Raw genomic sequence first — 24,937 nt, forward strand, 5'->3', positions numbered from 1 at the left:
TGGGAGTCCCAAAGGAAGACCAGACCCATCTCTGGCCCCTTTGGCTCCACAGGACCATCTCTGCTTCCAACAGGACACACCTGCCACTCCAGGAGGGCTGACTTTGGGCTGTTCCCAACCCCCTGACCAACAGGGTGTCAGGTTGTATTTCTGACTCTGTCAGGGTTTTCTGGGATTCTTTGTTTGTTTGTTTGCTTATTCTTTTGTACTACAACATTTATATTTTTAATATCCCTAGTAAAGAACTGCTATACCTATTTCCCAAAATCTTTACCTGACAGCCTTTTAATTAAAAATTTATAATAATTTGGAAAAGGGAGAGGGGGCTTACATTCCAAGGGAGACTCCAATCTTCCCTGGCCGATACCTGTCTATCTAAACCAAGATAGGTTTCAAACTACAGGGCTCCTCATTAAATTATTAATCCATTCCACTCAGCTATTGATCTCCACCTAGCAAGCGTTACCTTGTGAAAATCAATCAGATCCGTGAGTGTTGGGTGTCGGTTTGGATCCACCCCCAGGAAGCTGTAGAAATCCCCCGAGGCATCCACCAGGAAGTGCTTGAAGCCGTTTTGCTGGCGGTAGGACAAGGCGTAGCCCCAGATCTTCTCGCTGACCCGCACCAGGAACGCGCCTTCGGATTTATTCATCAGCAGCTCCTCAGCTTCCTGACGGCTGATAATGCCTGCCAAGGAAAAAAAAACCTGGTTATGAAAGTAACAGGAATGTCAGAGGAAATCAAATGCGGCAAATACTGAACAGAAGTGAAATCACGGCGGTGTGACTTTTGAAGACTGGAATGTTTGTAGGAGAATTTCTTATGGGAATGAGGAATGATCTATATTTGGAGTGAGGTTTGAGCTACCCCAGCCTGGGCCCCACACCAAAGCCAACTGTGAAGCCTGTGGCGCTGTTAGAAATTAGATGTTAAGGTGTTAACGAGGAATAGTGGGTTTTCTAGAGGTTAATAAGTATAGTTATTAGTGTGAACACTTTAGCCACCTTAAGGAACAAGTAAAACAATGTTTGTTTGCATTTTTCCCTGTGTTGTATGCCAATGAGAATGTAACTGTAACCTATATGGAAGTGTATACAAACTGACATTTTAGACTAAATAAACTGGAGAAACGTAGCATTAACCATATTGGCTGGAGCTGCGTTTGCTCCCATCCAGCTTCCCATTATTTTAAGGGTTTCCCTCACTTAAAATGTTTCCAGGAGGAGTCTAGGAGGAGATGGAGACAATGTTTATGTTGTTTGCTTCTGAAGGACAGTAAGATTTTTGATGGAGTCTGGTGGGATATGCTTTTTAATTTGATGATTACAACTTGCTTTTTCCCATCCTTACTGCTTTTTCAAAGGAAGTGCATAAATGCAACTGGCCTATCAAACCAGTGAATTCTGGACAAGCCATCATTTAAGCGGACTAGCATGGCTTGGCATTGCAGTTTGAATTTGCAAGACATTACTGATATTGCAGAGTCCTGCAGACTCTGTTGCCTTATAACTGCTTTATAGGTCCTCCAGAAAGAATGTAAAGCAAGTGCCAGGATAAAAAGCATTTCTTCGCTTTTGTAGATCCACACACATACACATCCATAGTTGCATATAGGTAAATTGGAGGAAAAGGTTTAATGGGAGTATAGTTTCAAGAACTTCCCCCTTTTTTTTTTCTTTTTTTTTTTTTTTGTGTTGGAACAGTCTTCATCTCTTGTTCCTTCTGATTCTGGGGCACAACACTGAAGTTGCTGATACTTCTGCTTGCGTAGAGGTTACAACAGATAAAACCTATTCTGATCCCAACCCACAACAAAGGTGTGATCAGAATTGCACCTGGCACTGAACCAGGTCTTACCATCCAGCCAGAGAGCCTGGTTCCAGTCTGTCTGGTCGGCCTAGAGGACAGTCAGCTCATATCTCAATTATCTGTGAAACACCAGATGCTCACTCTCATCAGGAGCAGATGTTGAATTAGGCCATTCTAAATGTGAACATGGCACATACATCTGTAAATAATGTATGTCCATGTTCCAAAGTTACTCTCTGTGGGGATAACTTTCTCCAAACAGTACATGTAATATTTAATGGAACTGCTTGTCACTGTGGAATCCTACACGTCCTAGTGAGAGTTCCATGGAGTCCAACTAATGAAAAGCCACATTGTTTTAGTGTAATAATTAACCTAGTTCAGGGTTTATCAGTTTATATCGATGAACCTCATGGAGAGGGGCAGAGCTTCCAGAGCCCACAGAAGATGAAGATGCTCAAGAGGAGCCATTACAAGCTAAGATGAAAACTGAAGCTGGAGAACTAAAATTTACAATAGACCTGACCTTTTTGAGATCCTACAATAAGGTGGGATAGTAAAGGTTTGAAACAGACATTCAAATGTCTGACATGACACTAGCCTGGGAGAAGGTGAAAAACCCAGTTCCTTCAGCCACTCAGAAAGACCAAAAGCATAAAATCAGGGACAATGAAGTAATGGCTCTCCTGTAGTGGAAGCACTAGAGCAACTATGGTTTATACCCTTAAGGAAAAGCATCACTCAAAGCAAATTTCCTCAAGTTGACTTTTCCTATTCTCTCTCACAAGTGCAAGCCTATACATGGACTCTTAAACTGACTGAACATTGTTCTGGTTGTTCATTGGGAAGGACACAATTAATCTACAGCAGGGTGATGTCAAGACTGAATACTTTATGCCATCCTTGAGACTGCCAATGTCACACAGAATTTAAAGAACACTGTTATCAGTATGGCAGTTTATGGGCTGTGTTGCGACTGAAATGGTCAAAAAATAAGCAAAAATCTTAAGTACCACATATAATAGTCATGTCTATATAAAAGTTCAGCCTTTAATAATAAATATTTATAAATAAAAGTCATACATTGTCATTTCTCTGACGTTTCCAGCAGAAGTAGCATGCACAATTAAATACATGCACAAATATTTGCAGCAGTGGAATCTTGCAGTGTACTGCTATTAAAGAGGTTTCACATGCTCCTTCCTTTTAGTCACAATACTTCTGTGAATAATACCACAAAACAAAGAAGAGATCAATATATTGTGTGAAAAAAGTTATAGCTGAGAGGTAACAATAGCTCTACCTCTGCTATTTCAGAATAGAAGCAATAAAGACTAAAAAGCAAAGCAAGGGAGTAAATCAAAGACATCTGGTAATAGAAACAAAGCTGTTGAAGCTATTCACCATCTGCTGTTAAGGCAGAACAAACTCACGTGGGACTAGATCTTCAAAAGAGTTCTGTTTCCATTTAGACATTGAAATAAATGGCCAGGCTTAGGAAAAAACCCAACAAATAACAAAACAACAGAAATTCAATAAAAACCAGCACAATTGACTGGTAGGTTTGGGGGAGAGTTGTGGGTTGTTTTTGTTTGTTTGTTTTCCAAACTCTGGCCAGAAGTGTCATGGCAAGAACCCAAGAGCCAAGAAATCCTGAATTCTTATGTAATGTTTTTGCTATTTACAGCTAATCAGAATGCAGATATTTCGTGCTGTGCTGCAGGTTGGTAATCTAAGTCCTAGTAACTAGTAATATTGATGGGATGAGATCCCTTTAGGCAAGGATGAGGCACATTGATAATCCACCACCATGTCCTAAACGAGCTCTCCTTGAAGACTTACTTGGTGCATAGGACTATCTTGAGTCTCTATATGCAGGAGAAATTCAAGAAGTATCACAGGTAAAAATATATAGATTTTGAAGATTTTTTTTTTTATTGGTTGGTTTGCAGTTTTTTTTTTTTTCTAATGTGGATTCAGCTCTCTGTTTTGTCAGGGTACAACAGTTCTTAGAATAAAGCAAGCTCAGTCCTCAGAAGATTTCTTAATTCCCTAAGAATAAGATTCTCTAAAGCAATTAAAAAACTACTGAAATTCTGAAAGGAGTGGGTGCCTTACTCCCCTGGGAATCTTAAAAAATCCCATCTGAATGAATAATGCAGTAATAACAGGTATTTTTCTTCAGGTTTCCAGAAAATGAGGTGTGTTACATCCACTGCTGCCAGTGTGACTCTCAGTTAATTCCCTATACACTCTGCAGAAAATATACCTCTTAATTGTCTCCTTCAGAGTTCATTCTACATCCAGCTATCAAATACTGTAAAAACCCTTTATACCCACTGTCAAAACATTTACACCTTATTCACTAGCAAGCAGTGCAGCACATAAAGGATAGGTGTTGGCTTTACTTGTCTGAATATACCACTGAATAATAGAGCTGTAAATTTTACTGTTAATGTCTCCTCAAAGCCTAGTGTTGGTTTCTTTCCTTCCTTCTTTTCATAACAGCCTATAGAACGCATTAGTTGGGAGGAAAATAATTTAACCTCTCTCTTTTCTTTGTACATTATTGTATCATGTATCAGAAGAAAAAATATAGCACAAAATACCTTTAACCTTTTATCTCATATATATTTTTTTTCTTTCAATAGAATTTTTTTTTCTTTCTTCTGAACTAAAATCCCTACATTAAATCTCTGCTACTACCCTTTAATTTTGGAGAGTTTTCTCTTCTTGTCTAAATAGATTTCAAAAAGAAGCTTATGCTAAAAGATGGAACAGTTAACCATTCCATTTTCAGTGGCTTCTCAAACTAAATTCCTGTGTCTAATTTACTATGTATGATCAGTAAATTGACAGAAATTATGGGTCAGGAATATTTCATTTTGCACTGTTTTCACTGTTAGAACACTCTTGTGTTTCAAAGTCAGAAGCCTCAATGTTCCAGTGAACTCAATGGAAGATCAAAAACAGGAAGGCTGGGATTTTAGTTTTGCTTTTGTTTGGTTGGGTTTTTAAATCAGTAAATACTTCCAGGCCTATATAAACATTCTAGACTCTGTTATAACTACCTGACATTTCCTGCAAGTAGCATAGAAAATAAATTTATACATGAGGATGTCTTCTGAGAAAATATCAGTACACTAATCCAAGTAGGGAATTTTATTAGAAATATTATTCCTGTAGGATGCATTCACTCCCTTACAGTACAGATGAGATTGCATTTTTATTTCTATAATGCATGAAAAAGATATCAAGCTATACAGACCATCAATAAACTTCTGTGATGGGTGTGTGATGTGACACATGCAGGAGATATTAAGACCTTGCTGTATCTACTGAAACATGAAAATTTGCTTAATCAGTAAAGCACACAGAGAATATTTCACTAAAGCCTGACAGGGCTAGAAATTGTACAGTGGAGTAACAAACACAGAGCAAAGGAACAGATTTATGCTCTGATCCTGGCTCAGCAAACTGAAACACCTCTGTCCTGTTACAATAGTCACTGATACTGTGTTTGGTGTGCAAATTGAAAAGTGTGACAGGTTTTTTAGATGGTTAGTGAGAAGTATTCATCATCCTTTCTCCAGGCAGATAAAACATTTGCGTTCATTCAGCCTTGGTCTTGCAAGTAAGAAGTGGGAAGTTTTAGTTTGTGGGCATCTTTTGCAAGGATTTCACTTGTTTACATTACTCACCTTGTTCACCTAAATTCTCAAATTTTACTGAATTTGAAAATGAGAGAGAAAAACCTTCTAGTATGCAAATTAGATCTAAATCAAGGAAAAAGATGAGAAAGCTGATATGTTCAAGGAGAAGTGGGGAGAGGAAAAGTCCTCCTGGGATCTGTTTATGTTTTCATAACTCCAGCCATCATTAGGCTCTTGTTTCTCCTAAATACTTCTGAGAGAAACACAGACATGACCAAACATGGAAGACTGAGCTTTTACCAAACCAATCGCACAAAACTAAACAAAGCCCACAGTGAGATTTGTGTTTACTTTGGATTTCTGCAGAAAAGGCAAATCATAAGAATTAAAGCAGTCTCTTAATAGAACCTTCCTGGCTTTGCACAACTCATTCCAAGGCAACACTGCCAGGTGACACTCGAGGGGGAGCACATGGACCAAAGGCAAGAACAGTGCATGGAACAGTTAATTAGCCTTGGCTGGGAACACCTTCCTGCAGAGATCTCAAAGAGCCCAGCACTGGCTGATGGGCAGTAACTGGAGAGGACATGGGAGCTACAGTTCTGGACACACAGAGACCGAAGGAAGTTCATGAAGTTGGGGCTAATTCTTTCTGGAATCAAAAGCTCCTTTAAAAAAAAACAATTTAAAGAAATATATAAAAAGCAGAAATTATTTCCAATTCAACATCAGCAACACTCTGAACACTTCACTTGCTGGAGGCATCACCATCAGAACTGGGTGCCAGTTCCCTGACTTGCTGTGCAAGCTGCATTTGGAACTCGACCCACTGCTCACTCTGCATGGAAATGTTACCAGTTCCCACTTCCTGCAAGTGGAAGACAAGGGTGAAAAACTTCCAGTGTTAAAACTACTGTCAGTCTCAGGGATTATTTGGGGAAAAAACATGTCTCCATAGATTTTTTCATTTGCTTGCAGTATCTTCCTTCTCTCAAGCCTATATACACATTTAACCACCAGGATTTTTCTTTTAAAAACAGTGCCAGAAGAAATAGTTGTACTTGCAAATCTATAGGTGTTTAATCTCAACAAGAAAGAAAAGTCAAGCATAAAACTTCGACTGTGCAGTCTTTTAAAATAGCTACATGTTTTACTATCTCTGAAATAAGCATTATTTCAGACATAGTAAAATATCTACATATTTTTTAGTTTACTGTTTTAAAAGACCAAAGTGTGGAATACTTTACAGGACATGTAAATCCATAATCACTATTTTAAAAATTAAATGCTAATATATATACATATATATATTTACTTATTTTAGCACCAGGTTCTGCTTCTGGACTACACATTTAATATATTGATATTTCTTAATCAGTACGATTCTTCCTTTTATTGTCAAATAATTTTGACATAAGAAGAATACTATATACTAAAACGAAATATATATTTTTTTCCCTCACAGTCTTTCATTATTGACACATAAATTACTTTTGATGCTTCTGAAGTGTGAAAACCTGGCTGCTTAGGCACACAAACACTGAAGTTTGCAATGCAGACTGGCTCCTTTGTGTAACGTGTTCTAAAAACGTGGCCACATTTACAGATGTGGAGAAGAGACAGTAAATAATGAACATTCATTTTAAAAGGCCACTGTGGGCTGAGAAAAAATGAACTCCATCCCAGCCAAAAGCAGGACATTACCCCACCATTTGCATGGTCTGTCATGAATATACCACTTGTAGGGGAAAACAGGATTTAATTCAGCGCCCGTGGATTTCATAATATCTACACTGTGATTGATATTATACTGAATAAATTATATAATAAATCACCATAAAGTCTGGCAAAACAGGGCCTGATTAAATTTCTCCTTGTATACTGGGCAGCCATTTATTCTGAGGCAGTTTGATTTACCCATTATACCCATTTTTCCATCATGTAATTAAGTACAGAAAATACAGAGGAATTAAAAAATCAGGCCCATGTCCACACAGACTGGACTAGACAATCAGCTGCCAAAAAGCTTTCTAATAATAACAGCAGTAAATTATTTTGGATTGTAACATGCTCTGATTTTCTATGAAAATGAATAGACAGTAACATTAAGTCCTAATGCAGTTCCCTGTGCCACTATTGCCACAGCTGTAAATGGCCAGGAAAGAGAGTAATTGTATTTACTAAATGCAGAAAAGGAATTAATTGCTCGGGTAATAGGAAGCTACTGGTGAATCTCATCGAGTCAAATGAAAAGTAGCAAAATGGACAAGAATATTCTGAATTCATGGCAGCCACATGACACAAACTATAAAAAGGCAAAAAAAAGCAAAGCAGATGTGTCTATAACAGTTCATTTTATGGGTATCCCTGCCTTTATCAGATCCTCTCCACAAACCATTAAAAAATGCCAACAAAACAAAACCCCACCCAAACAAAAAAAAGTAAAAAACCAAAACCAAAAAACCAACAAGTAAAAACTGGAGGGCAAAACACTGCATTCAGTCACGAGCCAAATTATAAAAAGGCTGCAATTCTAAGTGGTTAAAACTCAGAGAAAAACAACAGTGATATTTTCTCAAGCTCATTTCTAAAAAAATAAGAAAATAATTTTAGAAAAAGGTAATTCTCGGGCATTCTTTCCTTCTTCACATTGTTATAAAGCTTTTCAATATGTCTTGTATAAAAGCAGTGGAATGTTTTCATTATAAAGCAAAGAATATTTAAGAATATTTTCAATACATATTCCAGTTTTTCATGATTTTGTTAAATTAAGATAAATCCCAACATTTCAAATTTGGACATGGAAACTGAACACATTGTCTTTATTTAGAGGTTTCACACGTATTACTTGGATGTAACAACACAACCAAAATATAGACTATAGCTTTAGGCAAACAGGAAATATATCCTAGTCCTTTTTAGGAAAAATCTTAAAAAAAAATCAAATGAGATTTACTGAATGAAATCATATTTTAAACATTGAAGAACAATTATCATGTTAGTGTTTATAAAAAGGAAGACAACTGCATTGGCTTTAGACTAGCAGATGGAGTCAAATAATTTTCTGTATGATGCATCTCTGAATGAATACTTAAATTACTTTCCATAAAGGCAATTAATCTACAGTTCTATCTAAAACAAACAAGCCTCACAATGACTTCAGTGAAAGAGCAAAGTAAAATGTTGACATGACTAATGACTGTTAGATATTCAAAATCTGCTTGTGTGTCAACTGAAACCCAAAGCTCTCCACAGACTCCCAGGCTTAGTAAGGTTTATTCAAAACTCAAATGGCTGTGAACAAATATCCTGAATTGTGTAACACAAAATACACATGTGGGTAGGAAAGTTTTGTAATTCTACTGGTTACCAACAGAGAGGTGATACCTTGGCTGGTGGTGTTTTGAGCATTATGAATTTTCAGAGCCTTCTTTGGGAGCCTCCCTGCTTCACTGCTGGTTTAAATGGCTTTATTTACACAAATATTGATTTGTTATTCAGTACACAGGGAATGCATTATGAATAAATCTTCATTAATTTAGTGGTCTCACTGTAAAAGCATTTGTCAATGAGCAGACATTGAAATGCCTAGAAGATAATTGAGTTACACAGTAATAGACAAAATATTACACTACAGCCTCTGACAAGCTACAAATTTGCTGGAGCTGCTAATGTTTTCCACAGGCCTTTTATATATTGATACTGATTTGTATTGCTGTATCTATGCTTTTTATCTGACTACATGGAAGTTAGGCTTTGACTCTTTGTTGCATCCAATAAGATTCTTTAAACCTCTAGTTTGACTTCAAGCAGTAAGGTTTGGCTTTTAGATCCTGGGGCCCTTTCTCCACCTGTTGTGTTTCCATGTGCCCAGTGACACAGCTGAGGGTTGCTGCATCTCCCAGGTAAAACTTTTAATTTCAGGAAGAACCCAGACTAGTGCCACAGATTTGACCCACAGTCCACAATCTCTCATGGATACCCTGAGTAGACACCAGCTGATAGGGTGTCCTGGTTTGTAGTGTAGGATGTACACAATTTATTCCATCCCCATCTCCATGAGCTGTTGGAACCAGGTGGGGCAGTGTTTTCCCAGGCCCCTCCTTTGGGCTCTTCTGCTCATGGCCCATCAATGCCTTGCCCAGGACTCACAGGGAACTCCCTCCAGGAGCTCTCTCTGTTTAATGGGCCATCAAGCAGCCACTGCACGACTCCTCATCCCATTGGGAGATGCTCCCAATGCCCAGGGGGAGGAGCCAAGCATTCCCACCTGGAGAGAATCTGGGATTTGGGACAGGACAAGCAGCCCTGAGCCACTGGATTCCCAGAGGAGCAGAGCTCCCAGACCTTTCTGTGGGATCACTGCTTCAGGAAGAGCCCCTCACCTGGACTGCTGCCACCACCCTGCTCAGGTTGTGTTCTGACTCTGTCAGTGGTCTTTTGTGTTATTGCATTGATTTTATTTTACCTTTTATTCTTTCTTCCTATTAAATTGTATTTCTGACTTGGAGCCTCTCACTCGCTTTCAAACCACCACATAAGGGCAGTCACATGAATTAGACAGAAGAAAAGCAGGGGAATGTATTCTGTTTGCTTTTAGCTAATAAGGAAGCCCTCAGTTTTTAACAAAAAAAAAAAAAAAAAATTCCACAATCAAAAATTACTGATGAACCCTTCTCTTTTCCCTAATTAATTAACAGAGCCAAAAAGTACAAAAAGCTGAATGTATAAAACATACACATGCACACAATGGTTGTTCAAAGCACGTATATCTTACAGCTCACATAGGACAGTATAATCTCATGGGTGTTGAAGAAGCTGTCAAAACACATTTTCCATAAACCTAAATGACAACTGTACTAGTAAATCACAGTGTCAGCACAGCTCACTCAAAAGGAGGAGAAAAACAAAAGCCAGAGTTGACATGGAGCCCTGGGAAATTCAAATTTTACAGCTGAATGTTTCAACAGATAACTAGGCAGAAAATATACTGTGCTCTTTGCTTTTCATGCTTTTCTCTCAGGTGAAGAAAAATGTTTTTTTCCTTAAATATATTCCCTTTGTGTAAAGTTCAAGAATGCATTTATTTTTGAGGTGCATTAGCAATCTGAAATCTGAAATCTATTTTTATCTGTGAGAAGCTTCCAGAGGACATCACTGAGCTCATAAGAAAACTTTCTATATGTTTTTTTAATCAAGCAACTATTAGAACTTTTATTGCTAAAATGAGTAAAAATTTAAATCATGGTACATCTGGAGTAATTTCCCATATTCAAACTAAACCAGCAGTTCCAGATAGATTTCTACAAAGCACTTTCTGTATCTACTTAAGAAACTGTACTTCTTTATCTAGTGCAGAGAAAAGTAAATCTAGGGATACTATTGATAGCTAATTTTTTTTCTCACACCTGGCTAGATTTGGGAACTTCAGGCTACCTTTGTTAATTACAGTGTTTTCTAGCTGCTTTCAGCATTCTTGCACATTGATTTCATTTACTGTTCCTCAGGGGGAAAAGGTACTTTTAATCACTCAATAAAGTGAACCAGACACTGAAACCCTGTTGAAAGTCAAATGAGAACAACATTGGGACAGTAAAAACTTCACACCTAATGAGTGGCAGTGTAGTAACCATGGGCAGCTCTGACAGTGACCCAGTTCTGGACATCCCCTGGGGTCTGACATAGTTCTCAGTTAAGGCACCAAAAACCAGGCACTAAATTGCCTCATTTCCTACCTGCAGTGGAGATAAGGTGAGTGAGCTGGCAGCTAGGCTCAAACTCACAGCAGGATAATCTGAATGAGGGGTTTGAAGCCACTACTCAGAAACAGAAATTACTTCAATGAAGGAACCAACTTCATCTCAAGCTCCAAAAAAAGTTATAAACAGAGCAGGCACAAATTTTTACTTATTTTTTGAATACAAAGTCTGGAATTAAGAGTCTTTCATTTATGCTAAATTTCATGAATGAAACATAATAAAAGGAACTGAACACACACAGCAACTGTGCAGAACATTTGTTCCTACCACCATCTCAGTTCTCAATGCTTCTGTCCCCACCCTGTAAACAGCAGCATGGTTAAGAGAGAAAATAGGAAAGGGAGTTGTGTCCCATGACTGATGAACTGCAGTTTTCTTGTACTTTGTATTGAATTGTATTGTATTGAAGCATACTTCAAGTCAAAAATATTCCTTTTATCAAGCATATTGGAATGAATTTATGATAGTCACAGGCACTCATGGAAGGTCCATGCTATGTTTAATTGTGAGAAGAGTGGTCCATGGAATTACATATAATTTAGATCTCAGTCCTCTCCACTGTGGATTAAGAACTCTTGTGTATTTTATTATGGATGCTAATCTTGGATAGAGAGTTAGGGTTTGAAGCAATCAGAGCCAATGCCAATCAGTGTGCCAACCCCATGGTTCTTTTGGAGCTTCACCTCTTCAAAAGAGTTGTGAGTTTGTTATTTGACAATCCCATTCACTGAAAGGCCAGGAGAAAAAGGAAGAACTGACTTTTCTGAAATTGAAAAGGGAAGGAAGCTGTCATTCCCCTAATGTTTGCAAGGGAAAGGCAAATTTCTGTCTCCCCCACTCCCTCCCATTCTCCCTCCATGCCAGCAGCACACAGTGCAGTGACTCACACAGGTTAGTTGCCTGCAGTCACAGAAATCTCTTCCCTTTGTTTCTCTGCCATCTCCTACTGTTCACCTCCTGTGGGGAAAGCAGTTCAAGTGCCATGATCTGCTCCTAACTGAATGAGCTGGAATTAAGCTAAACCAGGAACATATTTTCACACAGCCCCACTCTTTCTCCCTCCTGCATGACTACACACAATACACGCTGGCACCCTGTTTGAGAGAGTTGTCTTTGCTTAGCAGGAGAATAGTGTTACTTCAGAGGAGCTGCCAAACTAATAACTTGTAATCTTTTCCCTTGAGGCTGGATCAATAGGACTGCAGGTTCAATGCTTAGCAGAGCAAGAAGAAGGACCAATAAGGTGTCCAGCTGCTGGGAAATCAGGGAAATTTACTGATCTCGGGTCTGCAAGTGTTTGCTGGGCTTTAAATAGATAATAAATATAACTCAGCCTATTGTAAGCTGATGAAAATATATACAGAAGCCTGTGGAAAAGAAAGCACATTCCTGTAAGTGTGCAGGCAAAGGAACAAGAGCTGCAGGCATGGCTGATAAACACTTAGATATAGACTAACAATAAGCAGGATATGAGCAATTCATCCAGGACTAACAAGGTTCTGCACAGGATACCTGTGGTCTGCTGGAGGGGATGATCAGGAAACAAACAAACAGAGAATTTAAAGGTGCACAGTACGAGCTGAATGTCTTGTGCTGGTAGTGATTGATATCTAAAAGTGCCTTGTGCATGGATAAACTCCAACTGACACATCCACAATGCCACTGGAAGGAGAAAGCATGGTCCAGCAGGCAAGGACCAGACTACAGCACATGTAATAGGGTGCTACTGCTCAGGTTCAGGCTGCTGGACAGATTAATTAGGCCTTCTGCATTTGCTTTGGTCACCATCAAACCATCATAAATCCTTCCAGTTTCACTACAAGCAATCTTTGTAGATGTCTGGGCTTTTTGTGTACGTGTAACACTCCTTGTTTTGTGTAAAATGTGATATTCAAGTCTTTACATATGATTTCTTCCAAATAACTCTTGCTCTTATAGCACATGGTTTTTATAAATGATTTCTCATATCTAAGCACTACCAGCAGAGCTTTCTGTCCAGACACACCTCTCCTTTTTGTGATAAAGCCTAAAGGAGCTGCAGTAACAGAGGAATGTGCTCACACAACAGATCAGTCCAAAATGGAGACAGAAGTACAGTGAAAAATTCCAGGTAAATACTGTAAGCTACCATGATGGCTCACTAAGCAGGATCATAATTGCTCACAATGGCATGCTCTAATAGTAACAGATGTAGAAGAAAATCTTAAGTGTTTTAAGTAAAAGGGGAATCTGTCTTCAAAATGTAAAGAACTTTTCAATATTTTTTCAGTAAATTCACCTGGGAGTTCACTCTGAAAAAGTTGCTGAATATTCTTCACTTATGGAAAGAACTGCATGACAACAAACTTGAAAAGCCTCTTTTTTTTTTTTTTTTTTTTTTTTTTAATTATTATTTTTTAACTAACCCTGCACTGTCTGGGCTCTGTACCTGACCTGTTCCTGTCCATGACATTGTTAACCCACCACACCTGTTTCCCCTTCGTGCCCATGTGTTTCTTATTATCTCATTTTGAATGTCTACCATACCTGCTAAGAAAAAATTCTGCCTTCTACCTTCAGAAAGTGCCAAATCTTTAGAATATAGCTTCCAGATAAAAAGCAGTCAAGAAGGACGATGTATTGTAAAAGAATAAGAAAGCTCATTTCACATTAGCAATTAGCCTATTTACATTAATTATTCAACTGTCTCATTCTACAATTTCCCTGCTGTTCTTCTGTGCTTCCTTTCTCCTTGTGGCATGTTACAGCTCACATTACCTCACTTTGATACTCTGCTCCCTTCCAAGAGGAGCCATGAGCCTAAAACATTTATTTTGTTTGCTAATAACCTGTCTGTGCAGACACTTTGGAACTCTAATGGCGTAAGGAAAACAATTCCAAAGACTTCAAAAGAACTGACAGACTGAAACAATCATTATGACCTAAGTGGAATGAATTAGTGTGTGAAGGATCATCTTATTTCTCAGAAAACAGCAAAACACCTCTCCTTTCTTGAAAAAGAAGCTGAGAGGTGAATTGAAGCTGAGGAAGCATTTGGGTTCTGTTACATTAAGGGTCTGGCTTAAGACAAAAATAATCAAGTGCCAGAATCCACCATAGGACCCCAACACTTAACTCCAAATACTGTGTGATCTTTGAAAAATACTATCAGAACCTCCAGTATATGTTTGATAAGAATATGTTCATTAAATACAAAAAAAATAATGTTCCATCTCACAGGAAGTAAAGAGATTATCATGACCAATAGCAGCTCTCATGTTTATATCCACCCATATAAAGAACATACATAAAACTGCAAGGACAAACTGGTTCGTGTTTGGTGCTGCATTAAAACCCTCTATATGCAAGTTCTAAAAATTTCCTGCTTTATAATAATTTTAAAGTCAAATTACAAGAGTGTTAAAGTAATTTTAAAGTAAAATTAGCTATTTAAAGGCAATGGTACAAACCCAATGTGAGTCCATCCTCGGCCATTCAAGAGGCTGAGAAGACAGACCAGACAGACTTTGCAGCCTCACAGAGGGTTTAGCAATTCCTTTGTATGATATACCAGAGGGATGTCTTTCATCCTGCAGCACCACAAACAGGAATATCATCATCCTGTGCCCCAATTCAGCAGTGAGGGAAAGCACAGAATAAACAGCCTTGGGAACTCCTGTGCTTTGTGTAACCACAGGATGGGGACAGCAGAGGTGACAGCTGGGCATGCCTTCCCTCTCAGGCCCCAACTGTACTTCTCAACCCTTTTTCTAATGCAGGCTTATGTGATGAGAGTGTAATATGGTGTGCAAACTTATCCCATGTCTGCTCTCCCTGCCAAGATTCCCAGCAAAGGTAACAGCCATTCCTACCAAAGTTTTCTGAGAAAACCACACAGATTGGGGATGGGGATTGATAAATGGCTGTGGCATGACTTGTTTTGCACAAAATCAAGCAGGTGGCAATATCTGGCCTGTGTTGACCTGAGTGTGTCCCTCCAGCAAACACAAAGCCTACAGATATTTGAACTGCTTATCATAACTCTGTTTGTCCTCTCTGAGAGCTGACTGGCACAGAACAGAGAACTCTACCTTCATCATAAAGCAAGACACAATCTATTCAAAATCTATCATCTCCAAAGTATCCTTTCTTTTAAACTTCCCCAGATAACTGTTCAAAATAAGTTTTGATATTCTGTAACCCTTTTTTTTATTCTCACTTCTCCTTCTTCATTACTTGCATAAATTAGAGAACTGGGACTGTCCTGCAAATGTCTGCAAGAGGTACATTGATATTCACAATTTTGAGTCAGGAATTCTCTGATTCCATTCCAGATGTTTCCCATCCACAGAACATTTTAGATACCGAGCTTTGCATGTAGCTATTTTTTTGCATGTAGCTATTTTTTTGCATCCTTTAAATCCTGTGGAAGACACTGAAAAGCTCTCAGTGAATTCAGGAGATTTTTAACAAATTTTTTTATCTTTTTATCACCAGCTACAATTCTAGAAGATAAAAAAGTCCCTGACCCCTGGGGCTCAGTTTACTTCAGCAGATAATCTTCGTGTACACTTTCTCAAACAGATGCAAAACCCACATCATGATAAAGCAGTGAATTAACAAATAGATCATTAATATCAAGAAGGCTATACTTCTGTTGGATTTACAATACTTGCTTCACCTAACAAGTATTTATTGAAAAACTGGAAGGTTCCTCTTCAAGAGCGGAAGAAAAAGGATGCTTTTGTGCTCGAACCAGCAAACTTTATTCCCTGTTAGATGTTCTTCAAACAGACCACTGCCATTTCTATATCCTTTAAAAATTAGTACAATACAAGTTATATGTTATATTTCCCACAGTTCAGCTATATGAATATGCCCAGTGCCCTTGCTGCTGTTCAAGGACTCCTAATTAATAGACTTTCAGAAATATCTCCATTACTGAGAACACCCGATTTGCTGAACCATTATCCCTCTTTCAGTGTGTCAGATTTTCCTCTTGAAAACAAGTTACTTCCTGAAAGCAGCATTAGGTTAAACCTTGATCTGAAAGCATTTGCAACATGCTCCTATTAAATTGAAAATTTTCCTCCCTGGCTCCCCTGACCTCAGATATTATTCACCTCCTGAATATTATTTATGATTATTTGTCTCTCAGCATCCTTTCAATCTTTTTCCTTCGATCTGCTCTGATCAGCTCCTCCACATTCCCCACTCCCTTAACTGCATCCCCACTCTGAATTCCCCCAGTGAAATGGGTCTCCACAATAGCACCCACACTGTAATTGCATTTTAAAGGTACAGCCTTTAGGGCAACTACCTCATGTTTCCAGATCTGTGAAATCAGCCCCTGAACTTTCCTTTCAACCCAAAGGCAAGAGGAGATGTGATAGTGCTGCAGCAGCTGCTTGGCAAACAAGCCACCCACAGACAGGCGATGAATAAATTCTGTACTGTGCTCACTACACACCTGAGAGATCCATTTCATTGTGTATAAACAGCAACAACCATAAAACATTGCTCTCAACTAAAGCTGGGGAGATATTTTGAGATCAACACCCTTTGCAAAGACCAGTGCTCCTATATTCTGAATGGAAAATAGCCAAGTGCAGAACAAAGCGTGTGAGGGTGAACAGTCCAACATCTAAAGTTAAAAATATCAAAACCAAATCAAAATATCAAAAGTAACAGCTGACAAACTAATTGGAATGAAAAAAAAAAAAAAAAAGTGCTGAAACATATTGCCAGCACAAGAGAAAGGTTAAAGGACAAATGACAGAGCAAACATGGAAATAATACATATTTCAGTGGCCAGCAACATTTTGTCAAATATTTGGGGGAGGAAGGGTCTTTAGTTTTGTTGCCATATTGGGAATTGTACCCAAGTGTCTCATGCCTGTAATAAACTGAAAACTACAGTTTGATAATGTTTGTGATAGTTTGGCAAAACTCTTCAACCTATAGGGAAGACTGATAACTTTTCCCTTTACTTGGCACAGGTCCCACAGGGGTTTGAAAAGAAAAATCCAGTTCAAAGTTAAACTTGGTAAAAACAAGGAATTTGTCCCCCTTTCCAGCCCATTTGAGAGACAGCTCTCCCATCCTAAACACCAATCTACTTCCCTGCTTTCAAAGCATATCAGCAACTGGGATCTTGGCAAAGAATGCTCTTAATTCAAATTAACAAAAAACTTTCATACAACATTAAGATGCCCATATAAGTTTGATTCATATGCTCTCATATGTACTCATCAATTAGCAGGTAGGAAATCAGAATACAATTATTAAATTTCTGGTTATCACAATGTACAGAACTTACCTTTAATTAAATTTAGATCAATTTCTTAGTTTTCATCGTCAATAAAAATAAATAATATTTCTTTTCACTCAAACCTAAGGCAGCTATTAGACAATACAAAAGAAACAGACACTGGTTACATTAAATTCCAAGACAGTCCTGGTGACACCTTAATCACTGGCTCTGATTCTTTTTTGCTTTAACAGTTTGAGAATTGAGAATATTTGCATTGTGGCCACAAAGTGGGCATAAGCTACTTTAAAATAAAGTTCATTGCTGCACAACCCAAATGAAATAAAGATCATATCGTAATTTTATGATTTAGGACAGGATTAAAGTTTGGTTTAATTTATAAAAAGCATGTGAAAATAGATTTTTTTTTCTTTGCAAACTTAAAAAAATCATTCTAGATTTGAAGGGCAAATGAACTGGGTTTTGCAGGGACTTATTATTTAAACAGAGCAAAAAATAATGGAAATTACACCCAGAATTCAGCTGTATGTTACAGTTTGTATCTTTACATGTCAATTTTTTTAATGAAGAAAACAGTAAAACCTCTTTCAAAAGAGCTAAAAGCATCTGCTTGAATTTAGATAACTGATGATAATTTCAAGAGACAAATAGAGATGGATAAAGTTGAAGCTGATATTCATCTAAGAAGCAACTTTTTCTGAATAAAGAAAGAACTGTTCTGATTTGAATGACTTTCTGTTACTACAGATTTTACTACTCTGCTTCAAAGGAAACATTTTGCAGTGATTCTTCAAATGAAGACAAAAGGAAAACTTCAGGTACATTAAGCAGGCCATATGTTACCCTGTTCCATGTACCATGAAAATGCCCCAGACAATGTGTATTTTTAAACGGAATCCAGATTGGTTTGATGACTTAAAGTGGAAAATAAGCCAAATATATGATGACAAAGACATTTGCATTATTATTTGTACTTTGCTGCTTTAGCTACACACATCTGTTTTCAAGGCTTCATCTCTGTTTAACTAGAATTAGTTATATATCCACAGTACAATTTGAGGACAGTGAATCAGCTAATGCTGAACTTCAGTTAAAAAGCTGAACAGCCTGAGAGTCAAAGCAGACAAACCAAGCTCTACTGACCCTGGCATAAACATGTAATTCTGTAATAAACTGGTATCTACTTTTTCCAGTACTGCTGCAATAGGTCTTTTAGTGCATTGTATTCAAAAAGCCCTTGGGCATGAGGCTGAATATTAAACTCCCATTTTATGGTCCAAAACTGAGATATAAGAAAATACAGAAGTTGCTCAAGGACGTGAAGGACCTGATTATACCTGTTGTGAGAGATGCTTGAGGTGCCCCAGAGGCTCGAGCTGTCAGCTGCAATTCTGGCCTTTGCAGAATGTTCTTTCATTTGTACTGCCAATTTCTTATACAAGTCAAATATATTCTGCTGTGGTTTTGTTCACAGACAAAAATCATTAAAAAATCATATATAATGTCCTGGATCCATGAATACAATACAAAATGAAAGGAGGCGCAGGAGTTGGACTCGATAATCCTTGTGAGTCCCTTCCAACTTCTCATAATCTGTGATTCTGTTTGTTTTGTTTTCCTCAGAGTTTGTGTCCATTACAAACTGTAACAGAGATAGCACATAACACTACCAAACACTGACTACTGCATCTATAATGACCTCTTTAGGTTCCACCACTGCAGAAGAGTTACAAGGTAGTGGAGCAGTTCACAATTTACAATTATAGCAATTAATGTGACCAGAGCTGCACAAGGCACAACTCATGCAGCAAAGGTACCAAAGCAGCACTCACATGAGTCCCTGCAAAGAAAACCACTGAGCTTTAGGCTGGGAGGGCATCTCAGCTATCTTTGTCAGGCTCTTGGAGTAAGAGAAGGAAAAGTTTGGCATTTTTCTCTCTTTTATAAGTCATTGCATTCAGTTTCTTAAGATATGAACAGCAGGACCTGAGAAATTAAAGAATTATCATGTATGTCTCAATTCTTGCAGTGATTAACAGACTAATCCAAAAGCCACCAAAATTAGTAGAAAGATCGCACAGGCATTGGCTCAAGCCCAGATACCTCCTTAACTTTAAGCATAAATTATGTTCATAACTCCTCAGAGCAATTTATATAGATGTGACCTCCCCACATGCAGGAAAAACATTTATCACTGGATCATACAGAAAGATCCTGGGTGGAAGCACTTTTGGCAAATGTCCACGAATGAAATTTTAATCAGTTTGTCTCTCAGAAAGCAACTACATCAGATGTCTTCTCTAAGAAAACAAACAACACTGTCTGCAACAGAGCTCATAAGAAATGAAAGTATTTAGCATTTACAAGCTATACATGACTGACTTCAGTGTCTTGGACTAATTAAGCCAATGAAAATAGCAGCTTGTTGACGTCTTTTAACTCATAAGGGTTTGTGTATCATAACAGAAATCTGAAATATATGAAACATTAAACTTATTCAGAATCCTTGCCTGGCTCACTTCAGAACGCCCACACATCTTCATCTTAGGCTTAGAGACTCATGAATCAGATGAGGGTCAGCTTAGTGCTTTGAACAAAACAATAGACTCATCAAAAGCAGCAATGGAAACAAAAATTGAAATTTAACTTTATAGTCCCTCAATTATGTCAGATTTTAAGCCAGAACTCTTCTCTTTTTTTAATGCCTAAGAATGCTGAATATAAAGATCACTGCTAATACCTAAAAAAATTAGATATCTTACCTGTGAATTTGATATCAAAGATTCAGCTGCATTGCAAATGCTCTACAAAGCAAAAGTCTCAGAGGTGCTAGCAACTCCAGCAGATACGACAGCAGATTTTGGATCTGCACATTTCCCATTTCAGGAAAACTATCTAAAATTATACACTCTCAATTATTTTTGAGGAAAAGAAAAATAAACATTTTTGTTTGAAAAAGAAAGCAAGAAATAAAAAATACTGCCCCTGTTTATAAAGCATAATAAGGACTAAAAATATGTGAGTCCAAGTAATTCTTGGAAATCAGGTAAATCAAAAACTGGGACATCAGTCATCCACATACCACATCATTGTAGTATTTTCCAGTTAATTTTGGAGTACCTCTCACCCTATCTTGGTCTCAGTACTCTTGCTATTGCACAGCAAGTATATTTTGGACAAAATATTCCTGAAAAAAACTTTGGTGATACGAGTCCCAAATTAATCTACTTAATTGCTAAAAAAGAAAATGGGAAAATCATATCCTAACAGTAGGAAAGATGCAAAAGTCTTGTTTTAACAGGTATTCAGTTTCACCATGTCAGCAGGCTTTGCCTTTTTGGGAAAATCGGTTTCACCAGGTCAGTAGGCTTGGGTTTTTTGGAATAGAAGCTGGCAAGATTAAATTCCCAAGCAGACGCTCCCAGCTCTGTCACACAGGAAATGAGGGGTCAGGGGATTACCGTGGAACCACTGAGCAATCCTGTTGGTGTTCCTCTCAAAGCCAGCCCTCCTGGGGATCTGCTCCTCCTTGAACCAGCGGATGATGACGTCCCGGGAGAGGGGCCGAGAGGGGCGCTCCCAGATCTTGCTGCACGGAGAGACAGAGCATCAGCAGAGTATGAGAACAAAGGACAATATAAATATTCATCTCTTTTTGAATATTTATGAAACATCCAGCTGAGAAATGGTCAGCGTAACTTCTGCTCAGTACAGCTCACTGAACATCTTTAACTTTTTAAAATTTGTTAAAGTTACTATGTGTTTTTGTGGAAACCACAGTGGTGTGATTTTTATTTTTAAGGTGCAATGGCACCTTAAACATTTTCTGACAGAACTTAAATGGAAAAAACAATTTACCACAATGGATATTTCAGTCAGCTTTCCTTTTCCATCTCATTTTTATTCCAATGTAAATATTGACAAACAATTCTTTTTTCTTGAGTATATTCCTTTTTACTAGCAAAAACCTCTAAATCAGTATCAGCTTTCTCTGTGTCTCCAAACAGAAACCACTAAGCAAAATAGAGAGAATATTTTGTTTAAACTTTTATATTTTCTTTTGCATTCTCTACTTGACAGCCTGCCTTACTCTTTCTTCTACTTTCTATGTCTTTTAGCTAGTAGGAATCATCTTCCACTTTGGATTCTTCTCTACTGCAACTAATTGTGCTCTCTAAATAGTCAAAAGAAAGATTAATAAATATCAAAGATACTTGGTTTTGCCTGAAAAAAAGGCCACAAAAAACTAAAAGCCTCTGAAACTTAGGACTGCTCTCTGTAAAAAAAAAAAAAAAAAAAAAAAAAAAAAAAAAAAAAAAAAAAAAAAAAGTTGTTAAGTAGCAGGCAGTTTTATGCTTGAAGCTTAAGGCTTGCCTGAGAATTTGTCCATTTGACTTCTCTGTATCCCAGCCTCGCATACTGATCTCATACTGTCTTTTCAAGGAGTCATCTCTGTGTGAATTCTAAGAAATCTGCCTGAAGATAAATAGCATTTACTTAGCATTAAATCTGTTTTTCTTTTCCTTTAAAGGTCCTTTTTTCTGATCATCAGGAATAGCAAGACTGAAGACTCCCAAAACTAGCTGGTTGAAATGGTGAGGATTGGAGAGGGAGCAACCCAAGAGAAAACTCTGAAAACCCCTTCAGCACAAACCAACCTGGACGCTGCAGGAGACAGCAAAGGGCTCGCACTGTTGTTGTTCAGTTTGATCTCCTGATCCTTGCTCAGGTTTGTCCCCTGGAACAGATGGCTCAGGCCAGCCACTCTTCCCTTCTGGATGGCTCTCAGGGACTGCCGGCGGTACTCGTCCCGCGCCCGGCGCGCCTTGTGGCTCCTCTCCTCGTCGGCAGCCTTGGAGCGGCGCACTGGGCAGGATGAATGCAGGAGAGACTTAAAATACAAACAGCCATTTACCCCTCTGATCTCAGAGCAGCTTAGTTATTCCTATATCAGCTGATAGTTATTCCTCCATCAGCTGATTTTAAGAATGTATAAATTGCGACGCATTACTAGAGGCGGATCACTGGAAGACTTTCCTGATGCTTCAAACGAGGGCCCACCTCTAGAAGGAGCCTCAAATTACCAATGATCTGACCACTACTGGCAATAACTGAGCCTCTACATATTGTGATTAAATCTGACACTTCTTTTGGTTGTAATAAGAGAAATTCTGCTTGGGGACATCTTTTCCCCCTGGAAGTGCACCAAGTTCTCTGTTTCAAGAAAGGATTTTAATTACTGCTTAAAATTAAGTCTGTGTCTAACAGTGTTCTTTGCCGCTATGAACATAACTAGAATTGAAGGGTCAACTCCCAAAATTCACCATTATAAAAACTGACATTGTAGGTTGCACTTTGTCAGTGCCATTTGGTTTCTGAAAGGCATATACTATCTTTGTCACGGTACTTAGAATCACAGACATCTCCAACTTGAAATTCTCAGTCTAATAATGGTTTAAGTAATAATGGATAAATTAATAGCCGTTGGAAAAGGCATGTTGGTGCTATGGATGGGGTTGCCTCACACTTTGGTGTCTGAAATTGTACATGGAGAGCCAGAATTTGTACTGGAAGATTTAATACACACCCAACAGTGGCACTGACCAGGGAGTTACCCATTTCTGTAACCTGAAATGAGACTGCGGCTCAGGCACCTTTCACTAAAGCTTCTTCATTTTAAAATTAATGTTCCAACAATCCTGTCTTTGACATGGTACAACTTAAATGCACCAAGAACTCTACTGCAAATATTCATCATCTTATCGGCTCTTTTCTGGTGCCTCAAGCCCCATTTGGATAATGTTTTTTGAGTCACAAATAACTGCAGGCAGGCAAATTATTCCAGTGCAAAACAAACCTTTAACATGCAGTGAAGCAAACATGAAAGAAGCTAGCTATGGCCTCCAGTAGCAATTATCAATCCTGCCATGACTATCCTGGCTTAGATCGTACCCAGTTCATAAAGTGAACACTCCATTTCCTACTCCCCTGTGACTGTACCTGTGACTAGGAATGCATGATATAAATAAATACCAGACAGCTGCATTTCATTAGTCTGCTTGCATCCCTCTGGTTTATACTTCCCATTTAAAACAAGCAGAAGTGTAACTGGATTTAACTTCCAAATTCTAAGGAGGTTTAATGCTATCAAGAAATGAAAGCACTCAAAGCCAAATGAAATGAAATAAAACCTTGTGGGCAAATGAGGGAAAATACTTTTAAGCTTAGAATTATATAATATTATCATAAGCAGAAAGATGTGCAGGACTAAGAGCTCATCAAGATAGCATAATAAACGAGTCATAGATGCTTCATATGTATGCAACTTTCAGTTGCAGGATTTCAGTTTCGCTTAACTACATACCCTGCAGTTTTGGCTAAACACAGCAACAAAAAATGCACAGCACAGGAAACACAAGTAACAGACTTCAATGTTTATCTCACCGATTGTTATTTTTAAGGGTATATAATGTCATTACTTATATTGTTTCAATGGCTCCAGTATTTCTATGATTTATTCCTTATAAAGCCACTCAGTAATGGTCACTAGAAACATGAGCTTTGTGCATGCAGCACAAGGAGAGACTGCAAGGAAGATAAATGCGATGCAACTTTGCAAGGCATCTAGAAACCCTCAATTGTTTGTCACCATCACAATATTCAGATTGAGGGCAGACTGCCTGGAGCTTTCTGGGACTCTTTTCTACTGATGTACAGGCTGCCTGGCAATGAGAAAGGCAAGGTATCTTCATGCCCCACTTTCCTCAATAATAGGCAGCCTTTTCAATAGACATTCCTATTGTATTTTTGCTGGCCAACAAGTCTATACCATCAGAAATCAGTGACCCAGAATACATTGCCTCAAACTACCAAACTTTAGTACTTCTTATCACAGAAGTATGGGGTGAGGTAGTATAGTTTGCAACAGTTAAATATCAATATTCAGAAAATGTTTTGAAAGTATGACATGAAGCCCTCCCTATGCATACACATGTGTGTGTACATGCATGTGTGTTTACATTTATTTACATACCCATTTATGTGTGTATGTGTCTGTGTGCACATAAGGATAGGGAAGGCTGCATACAGATATTGAGATTTTATATACAGAATAAACCTCTTTCATATTATGAAGAATTTTTACTGAAATTTCCCAGTGGAGGTATTTGAATTGTATCATTGACCATAGAGATGCATCAGATCTCCTAATCAATTTTTTTTCCCATTACTGATCTCATGATTTTCTCCCTATCTCCTTCTTTGTAGTTATTCCTAAAAACATCCTTCTCTTTCCTCTGCCTTTAGAAGTTGTCTAGTACAGCTTCAACTGTGGACCTGTATTCCTAGGTTATCCTAAGTTTGTTTTAATCTGTGATTGGTCAAGGGGCTTTCTGAGCAAATAATCAAAGTTACTGGCATCAATAACCATGTTTGGTGACTGGAATTGGTATTGGGGATAAAGCCAT

At 38.1% G+C, this 24,937-nt stretch overlaps 1 protein-coding gene across 2 annotated transcripts in view; it reads right to left on the minus strand.

Moving 5' to 3' along the window:
- The window catches only part of SH2D4B (SH2 domain containing 4B), a gene marked incomplete at its 3' end in the record, with an annotated part of 57,764 nt that overhangs the window by 3,606 nt on the left and 29,221 nt on the right, over positions 1-24,937 (minus strand). Inside the window, exons 5-7 of one of the 2 annotated variants that reach the window (XM_083866205.1) lie at positions 22,136-22,337; positions 20,933-21,060; positions 467-687 (exon numbers count right to left, since the gene is read on the minus strand). In XM_083866205.1, coding sequence (XP_083722331.1) covers positions 467-687; positions 20,933-21,060; positions 22,136-22,337 — 551 coding nt within the window. Of the gene's footprint in view, positions 1-466; positions 688-20,932; positions 21,061-22,129; positions 22,338-24,937 lie in introns of both variants that reach the window. The other variant, XM_083866204.1, reaches the window with a different exon arrangement.

This window comes from Zosterops lateralis (genome assembly GCF_965231275.1).
Source record: "Zosterops lateralis genome assembly, chromosome: 8".
Classification (NCBI taxonomy): domain Eukaryota; kingdom Metazoa; phylum Chordata; class Aves; order Passeriformes; family Zosteropidae; genus Zosterops; species Zosterops lateralis.